Source organism: Lolium perenne, chromosome 2, assembly GCF_019359855.2.
Source record: "Lolium perenne isolate Kyuss_39 chromosome 2, Kyuss_2.0, whole genome shotgun sequence".
Lineage (NCBI taxonomy): Eukaryota > Viridiplantae > Streptophyta > Magnoliopsida > Poales > Poaceae > Lolium > Lolium perenne.
In genome coordinates, this window is record NC_067245.2 from 186,057,600 (window position 1) to 186,066,899 (window position 9,300).

The 9,300-nt window shown below is 47.0% G+C and overlaps 1 protein-coding gene across 1 annotated transcript; it reads right to left on the reverse strand.

Annotated features, from left to right (window-relative positions):
- LOC127334128 (probable proline transporter 2) lies at positions 1–5,936 on the reverse strand. The gene is made up of 8 exons (XM_051360544.2): positions 5,535–5,936; positions 4,922–5,126; positions 4,140–4,364; positions 1,587–1,681; positions 1,166–1,355; positions 920–1,044; positions 620–835; positions 1–533 (listed from the first exon to the last, which is right to left on the reverse strand). Exons 1-8 carry the CDS (start codon positions 5,538–5,540, stop codon positions 153–155), a joined length of 1,443 nt encoding a protein of 480 aa, XP_051216504.1. The 5' UTR covers positions 5,541–5,936; the 3' UTR covers positions 1–152.
- Positions 5,937–9,300: the final 3,364 nt, after the last annotated feature.

Genomic DNA, 9,300 nt, shown 5'->3' on the forward strand with positions numbered 1-9,300 from the left:
ACTTAAACAAAAACATATAGCAGGAAAATTCGGATAGGTTTAATCAACTGCATATAAAGAAACACCTCTTCAATATTGATGGTTTCTAATATTCTACTTACCTAACCCACACTCCCCTATAAACTATGTGAAAATCTAAACAAAAATTGGCTTCACATATCAGCGAAAAAGTGATAAGTACTGGAATCAAGCATGATAAGCCTCAGCGCAGCAACTGCAGCCGTGACAGATAACAGGCTGAACCCAATAACATTCAGCCAGTGCCAACCTTGCTGGAAGGCAGACAGTTTGGGCCCCTTCACCATGAGGTACATGTGGTTTGCAAGAACGAATGTGAGGGGGAAGGTGCTCAGGGCGCCTGTCAGGCTCATGAAGTCGCCGAGGAAAGGGAGCATTGCAGCCACCAATGTGTTCACCGTCAGGTAGCCTCCTCTCACCGCAACTCTGAACACAACATTGTGGATTGCAAAAGGCCCACCTTGTCCACTGCCGAATCTCGTGTCCAGGTACTCATACATTGGGCTTGCAAATATCTACAAAATAACCTCAAGTTAGTTAAACTAGGGAAACTGTCAACTTCATGATGAGTTGCTGTTTGGACTTAGAGGTGGACTTTTACATGTAATGCTATGACAGTCTGAAGAAATGCCGAGAAATTTGCCACAATTTTTATCCAAGCTGGACCATGAACGCTATTCAGTAGATAACTTGAAGTTGACGAGCCGTAAGCCCAGTAACCCATAAAGGTCACAGCATACAGAGGCAACGAACCAATAGTGAATTGGAACCAGAGGGCCCTCTCCATGTTCTTGACCACCGGAGGCCTTATGGTTGCCTGAATGTAAATGAGACACATAAGGTAACTTCATGGCAGATAAAGTAGTCACTAGTCTTAGGTGCTAACTATCCAATGACTCACTTGGATTTCTGGCAGCATTCCAGTGTTGTAAGCAAATACAAGATTTGCTACTGCACCTATCGTAGTGAAGATTCTAGTTGACTGTGATCCAGGAATACAATAATCCTTTGCAGGCGAAGTTATCCCTTGAAAAATAAGAAACATAGTGTCATATTGCAGAACCCTCCAGCATAGCTTACAGTACCATCTCTAAATTTACGGTATAAAATATGCTAAGACAGCTGAAAATGGAACAGAAGATAATACCATCTCTAAGCGACAGCACAAATGCTATAACAATATAGATGAGACTGAAGACAGTGGAGAATCCCAACCAAATCCGGAGAGCAGATAGATAAGGAATTCCAAATGCAAAAAGAGCACAGACAAACCCAGATAATGCTATGCAGTAAGGAAGTTTTAGAAGCCCGTCATCTCTAAAGAGTACATATATTGCCTGAAGAGAGAAAATAACAAATAAGCCTTGGAGGACAAAAAAGATGCAAGTATTGTTTTACACAGCACCAACAATTTAACTGTTTTCCCTGGAAACATATTCAATGGATAGATTTCCAGAACAGCTTTTACACTGAGAAAGTGCGGTGGATATGAAGAGAGGAAGACATTTTTAACCAGATTGGTTTTCACCATAGAAGGAGTTATGTGGTTGTGGTCATGGCTACCATACCTTTAGTGCTTGACCAGCTAAGATGATAAAGCCCGTGTTGATCATGAAAAGATTGATATATTGTAGAGCCCATGTAAGCACATACATTTTTCTTCCTGTTGGCACCAAAGTAAATGTAAACTAATTATATTGCAGAAGCAAAATTTCTTTTTTATTAAGAAATAAAAAGATTGCGTTTTGAATTCCACTGAATCAATATACATAATCACGAGGAAAGCAAAAAATAAGTTGTGGTACACATTCTAGGAAAACAAGTAGAACTAAACACAAGGAACTACCTATCTTAGACCCAAGACCTCAGTAACCAGAACCTTGCACCTGACAACTTGGACATATGGGTGTCCTAGAAATAAAAAATAGAGTGAACTCCAGTTTTTTTAAAACTGTAATTTCCATCTCATTAGTCATTACAATGACCAATACAATTGGTCAGGTGAGGAGGCCCTCAGTGTGAGCTATCCTCGCTTGTTCTCAATTTGTTCAGACCCTGATTTACATGTTAGTCAGGCGTATGAGGAAGATGGGTAGCGCGTTTTCTTCATAAGGAACTTTGGAGAATTGGAGTTTGCACAATGGGAGAGGCTAGTAGAGGAACTGGAAGATCTGGAGCCTATGGAGGAACCTGACGGGGTATCCTGAAAGTTAGAAGCTTCTGGAGTCTTCTCGACGAAATCCATGTACAAGATCCTGTGTAGTGGACCGAGAATCGAGAACACAAAACTTATCTGGAAAGCTAGCATCCCGCTGAAGATAAAAATCTTTACCTGGCAGTTGGCCAGGAGGAAGGTTACCCTCCAATGACCAGATGCTTAAAAGGAGAGGTCCTTGGGAAGGAAATTGTGCCCTTTGTGGTCTACCTCAGCACGTCGATCACATATTCTTTCAGTGTGTCCTTGCTCAATTTGTGTGGAGCGGAGTGAGTTCCATGCTCAGTGTGACTTGGAATCCTTCCAACTGCGAAGATTGGGTTTCCATTTTGAATGGTCTCAACCACAAATCAAAACGCTTTCTTTGGCTGTTTTTTTACTTCTCAATGCTGGTCTTTTTGGAAGAGACACAATAAATTTAGAATTGAGATAAAGATTCCCCGTCTTCGCCAACACCTACTCTCCTCCTCAGCAACCAGAGCAACGTCCTTAATTTTTCAGGCTCCCGTGACTTTTGTTGTGTGATGCTAAAACTTTGTTCCTCCTCGAAATAGGCTTTCACCCCACTATATTAATATAGCAAACGACCCGATAAAACGAACGCGCTGGGGCCGCAGCACAACCAAGCCCAAAAGAAAAGAAAACGAAAGGAAAGAAAAACTAATGCCGACACCAGCAGATCGACGAAAACGATGACGACCCGCAACCGCTGCGCCCTCCGGAGAAGTACCACCACGCTCCTAGCACGCCGAGGCGCCGCATACCAAGCAACACCTTCACCAAGGAGACGACGATGACGCCGCTGCTGCTCGAACTAGTCCTAGGGTTTTCCCCGGTATGCGGAGGGGATTGAGGAGGAGGTACACCTGACGCCCTTCAGGAAGGCAAGGTGACACCCGCAGGCGTCGGTGTCGAGCATGCCGACAGGGATTTCTCCCGACCTCCAAACCAACCACCCCAGACGCTCCGACGTGCTCCACCTAACATGCCGCCCACCAGCACACGCCACCACGGTCTTGTAGCCATCCTCGCCGCCTAACTGTGGTCACCGGAGCAGGGCCTAGAGGAAGAAAAGGGATGCAGCGGGGACGGGGGTAGCAGCACCGCAGCCACGCGGGAGGGAACTGCCTCCACCGCCTTCGCGGTAGCCGACCGGACGAGGCTACGAGGCAAACCAGGCCCGAACTGGCCCGGCTGGACCCAAAAGGGCCCGCAAAGCCCCGCTGCTACGCTGCAGCTGGCCGGCCGAAGTGCCGCCGCCGCCCACCCACCGCCGCCCTGCCTTCTCTTCCTCCAGGGAGCGCCGCCGGCGTGCCAAGCGCAGAACGACCGCCGAGCCCCTCCGGGCCCCACCTGGGCCCAGATCTGGGTCGAGCGGGCCCTGCCATGGCGCTGCCTGCGCTGCTCCGCCGCCAACGGCCACGCTGCCGCCCCTCCTCCCACCCGACGTGCAGGTTCCACGCTGCCCCGTCGGACCGACGCCCGCCGAAGTGCACCGCCGCTAGCCCGAGGTCCCCGCGCCCCCATCTTCGCGGCGGGTAGAATCAACCCCGCCGCCGCTGGCACCGCGCGGGCAACGCCCGGCGGCACACGCCGACGGCGGCAGCAGGGGAGGGCAGAGGAGGAAGTCTGGGGTGGCTTGGAGAAGAGGCGCGGCCCGGCTGCCGCGGGGGCGGCGCGGGTCGCGGGAGGGAGGGTTTCGGGGAGGGAGCGAAGGGAGAGACTCCAACCCAGTCCGCTAAAACTTTGTTCCTAGGTGGCCAGTGTGGCCAAGTTTGTGTTGTAAGCTGTTTGTTCAGCATAAACCTTGTTACCATTTTGCCAAGGGGCTTTATCAACTCAAAGCCGGGCACGCTGTGCCTTCAGTCTAAAAACAATGAGGAAATTAAGTGTATGAATGGTGTACCATATATGTGTCCAGCAAGATCTCTGTATCTGATATGGCGTTTGCCTCCAGCTTCATGGAGGCGACCAAGCAAAGCATTTGCATACATTGATATTGCAGCAGCCAGGAGCAGGCCGCATGTTCCACCGATCCAGCCCAAAGGGACCATAATCGACCCAGAGTACCCTAGAACATATGCACTATTCATTCCTGTTGTCAGGATGAACCCAACTTGATACCAAGGATCTGAAAATGGCCAGAAATTTCATTGGTTAATAGTACACTAATTTTAAGTCACGGATACATGAGTTGCATCCAGAAGAAATAAAAAAATGAGACAGGGAAAAGCTTTGCTCCAATCTATTAATTAAGGAGTTTGTTTGACAAGATGCAAAGAGCGAAAGCCTACAAAAAAAATTACAACCACGATTACTCACCCAACATAATTTCACTCAATCATAATGCGCGCAACATTTTTTTGGTCTTGAACCTAGGTTTGCATCTTATTTTTTACATTCAGTTACTGGAAGCAGTGGCATCACTAACATTTTCTAGGTCCTGAGCCTTGAGCATTGATCCATGGTTTACACCATATTTCTAGATTCAGTTACTGGAGCAGTGAGACGAGGCATCACTGAAAATTTATAGCATACCAGATTATTGATAGGCATTTGCCTTGATGGGAAGGGACTAATTAAGATGCACCACAAGCAGAGAGCATTACAAGATTCACTAGCAACCAGTGAGCTGCTGAGATATCATTGCTGTTATCATGGAAGGAAGAGTGAGGTACAAATAATTACCCACGCTAATCTGGTGTGCAGTATCCTCGGAAATGTCGACCCTCACTCCCTTTTCGGCATCGTCCATCTTGCTGGGCAGCAGGGGTGCCCTGTCCGTGTCACCTGAGACAGGCAAGCAAGAGGACGAAGAGGTTGACGCCAAAGAAGAGTCGAGAGGAGTATAGTTAGAGAGGGCTTCCTCGTCGTCCTGCTGCTGCTTGGTGGCCTATAAAAAGGAATCCGCCAACGTCACAAAATTAGTATACGTACAATAACTGAATTTCGGGAATTTTCATTCTTTCTTAAAGAGAAGAATACTCCATTAAATCCTCTTTTTTAACTCCACATTGATAACACACGCATATTACTCTACTAAAACCTTTGCTTTGCACTCCACATCTATAGCAAACGTTGCGACAAATAATAACAAAAACATAATAATAAGGAATAATGATAATACTAATCATTATTATTGCTACTAGTATTATTACTGGAGCGACCAATCCATCCCAGAATAAAGGCGTTAGTCCATTCATCCGATTAGGTTCTTTTCTAATCTAGAGACTATAGCAATGTATTGTATATTGGAAAAAGGAGGAACAAAAAGAAAGAAAGGAGAACAAGGCCCACTCACATCCATTGGAAAGGCAGCGGGGCGGGACTTTCCTTTAGATTGATTAATGCTTTCCTCTTCCAATCACGATTTTAACAAATCAGTTGAATTCAATCTCAAGAAGAAGAAAAAAGGAGGGGGTGCCTTGACTCGCGGCGCGCAGAATCGAATCGATCCCTCCGCACTAACACCCCACCCCTTTAATTCTCTGATGATTGGCGGCAGCGGCAGCGGGAGCAGTAAACCGCCGCCGCTAGCTGGGAGCTAGCGATATATAATAGGCGGAGGGGGTGGGGGGGAGGGGCAGGCGGAGGAAGAAGAAGAAGAGGGACGAGGAAGGCTAGAAGATGTTGCGCCTCTTCTGTTGGGGCCGTTGGTTTCTCTAGAAGACGAGTTCGTTGGTTGGTTTGTTAGTTAGTTGGTCGCGATTTTTTCGCAACAGTGAGGGCTTTGCGAGTATATCGCTGGTTCGTTTGAGAGTTTGTTGCAACAGCAAAATCCAAATATCAAAGCTAGTATAACGCATCAATTCACAAAAAAAAACTAGTATACGCATCAATTATCTATAGGAGGGATCATTTGTGACACTTTGTGATCCATCTTAAAGCCCGTTTTGGAAAATCTTCCATTTCAAATGCAAAAGAAAACGTCAACTGATTGTTCAAGGCTTTCTCTTTTATATAGCTATGGCGTGCACGGCAACATAATAGTGTTGCTTGTCCGCTGAGACCAACAAATGCTTTGTTTTAAGTAAAGAGGAGTTAGGTATCTCCATAAGCGACTGAGTTCCGGTGTCATGCCATGGTCTTTTTTAGTAAAGAAAATATATTAATATTAAGAGATACTAATTACATTCAGCCTCTTTAAAAATGCGATACCATAATGGCACACAGCTAAAGAAAAAAAGGGAATCTAAAAAAAATATCTCACTACGGTATTCCAGCCCAAGCAACAACAATACGCGAACCAACAATAACACCTCAACTCCAGACTCTCGAAAAGCGACACCTCCAGAAAGGAAACAGTGCACAAGCGCTGTCGTCGCCCGATCAAAGATCTTAAGTTTTCACCCTGAAGATAGTTCACGCCTCAAAGCAATGCCTTCAACAAGGTCATTGCCACGCATAACCAATTAAGGCCAGACCTTATATTTTCACCCTGAAAGGTAAGACTCTGAACTTCACTGTGTTGCGGCCCCCACTTACATACTGCTGCTGTGAAACTCAGAACACCAAGCAAGTCCCTCAACAGCGCAGAGACTCGAATCTCCATTGCTAGTCCTCCAATCCGGCATTCATGATATTCTCTATCTCTGGCTTCACCATGGCCCAAAATGTCACCTAATGGAAAGAAAGAACAGAGCTTCGCGCCGCTCCCTTCAGAACCAAACGATCGGAATAAAAGCATGGGTGTGCATGACCTAATACCAACCGATCCAACAAACTACACGCATAAGGTGCACTGTTACATTCGCCAGCGGAGCCTTCCAGAACTCACCACGCCAGCCAGATCAAATAGAATCGGCCTCAGGAAAGTCTCCATTTTCGCACAAGAGAAACCCTAGGACATCCACCGTTAGTACACAGATCGGCAGCCCCACGCTGCCACCCGCCGGCCGACCCCCTCCGGTGGAAGAGGAGGTAAGCCTAAGCAAGAACCACGCGCACGCTCCGGCCCAAGGCCGACGTAGTGCACGCACCGCCTCCCCATGCACCTCCGGGTGACCGGACAACCACGCCGATGGTGGATCTAAGCGGGAGCCTAGACCTGCGACCTCCTCCCCACGCATGGATGCCCAAAGGAAGCCCCCGATGCAATCGGGAATCACCGCCAACACCGCAAGCAGCCATCCTGCGGGGCGCAGAGCCCGAGGGAACGTCGTCGTCACCGCATGGCTAGGGGAGCCGCCCCAGCCGCCACGCGCAGCCGAAACCATGCGCCGTCCCCGGCCGCCGCCAGAGATCTGCCGCCGTGAAGCAACCCCCGACGCCTTTGGCGCCAGGCCTGCTGCCACCGGCCCTTGCCGACGGCAGCGGCGACAGATGAGGCCACCGGTATTTGGTAGAGACAGGGTAAGGTGTTGCCCCGACGGCACCCTGGGGGACACGCGCATGTGGCTAGGTCACGTGGGGTTCGCCGCCTGCCATGCCATGGGTATGTCACTGGTGAACAGTTCGGTGTCATTCCAACTCGTTAGAACTAAAATGGACAAACATGATCAAACACTGTAGCACACAACTTTGGATGCATTGTAGTACATACATTGTAGGCGGTACTGTAGCGGATGTCCTCTTGAAGCTACACTGTAGATTGTTCATGTGGCGGTCACATCTGACCATCAAATCTCGGTCCAACGGTCAAAAAAGGGGGGAATTGGATGGCACCATACTGTTCACCGGTTACATGCTCATGGCATGGCACCGTATCTCAGTCCCTCAATAAGATTCACTCTCCTAAAGCACCGGTGGCAGTTCCGCTACTGCAACGGCGGAGCCATGTTATGGCTATGGGGTTGGCCGACCCCACAGTTTTTTGCATCATTTATACAGCCACCTAGGAGTACTACGCCTGACTTCACATCTTTCTATTCTTAATAGGTGATCCCATTTCTCTTCACATGCAACCTATCCACCTCATCAAGCATCCCTAAGCAATCATAGCCTGCCACCTAAGAAAATCAGTTATAGATGATCCCCACTCCCATGCAGTTATGCCACGTTCTTACATCTAATTTATTAGAAGCTCAATTGTTCTTTCTATTCTTAATAGGTGATCCCATTTGTCTTCACATGCAGCCTATCCACCTCATCAAGCATCCCTAAGCAATCATAGCCTGCCACCTAAGCAAATCAGTTATAGATGATCCCCACTCCCATGCAGTTATGCCACGTTCTTACATCTAATTTATTAGCAGCTCAATTGTTCTATTACAATACTAATATCTGAAGCATAAGTGCATGTAGTACTCTCAGCGTATGAAACGATTCATCTCCCCACATAAAATAACAAGCAACACGGAACGATTCATCTCCTCAATAAAAGAGCAAGCAACACGGAACGATTCATCTTCTCAATAAAAAGAGCAAGCAACCATTCGCCTCCATTTTCCATTTCTCTCTCGATAAATCAGCGGCTAATCCTTTCCTCTCCCCATGGTAACTGCTTCGGGCTATTGGCACTAATGCTGCACCTGGCCAACTTCATATATTCGGAGTTACTCAACGTGTGCTATCAAACAGGGTGGGAAGGTCGATTAAGCCGTAACATGGGTGGCCATCGGGAGCCACCAACATTTCATCCTCGAGTTCATCATCAGCTGTTCTAAGAAGGTACGACATCGTCATTTGATGCTCTGATTCATTGCATTCTCACTCCAAAATTTTGTGTTTGTCATCCTCTGTCACTTAAAAATAATTCATTTCTTTCCCTCCTACTTTGGTGACGTTTACAGGGCTCTGCCAATGTTTGTAAGTGCGATGCATTTTTGAAGCATGTCTCCTCCCAAGAATCATGATGGACAAAGTGACAATTCAAAAGGAATGGATCCAACATTATGTTACTATCGAAATTAGAAATCCTTTTATTTTCATCTATTAAAGAGTATTTAAGTCCTTGAAGTACTTGGAAGGTTTGTTTCAAATTGTCAAGAAACAAATTTTTTTTAACAGGATCTTATTATGTGTTAGTAAATAGTAAGATGAAGAAAAATTCGATATACTAGGGACAATAACGCCTAAGGGCCCAAAAATTTCTCGAATAGGAATTCTACGATTCAATTCTTTTATCG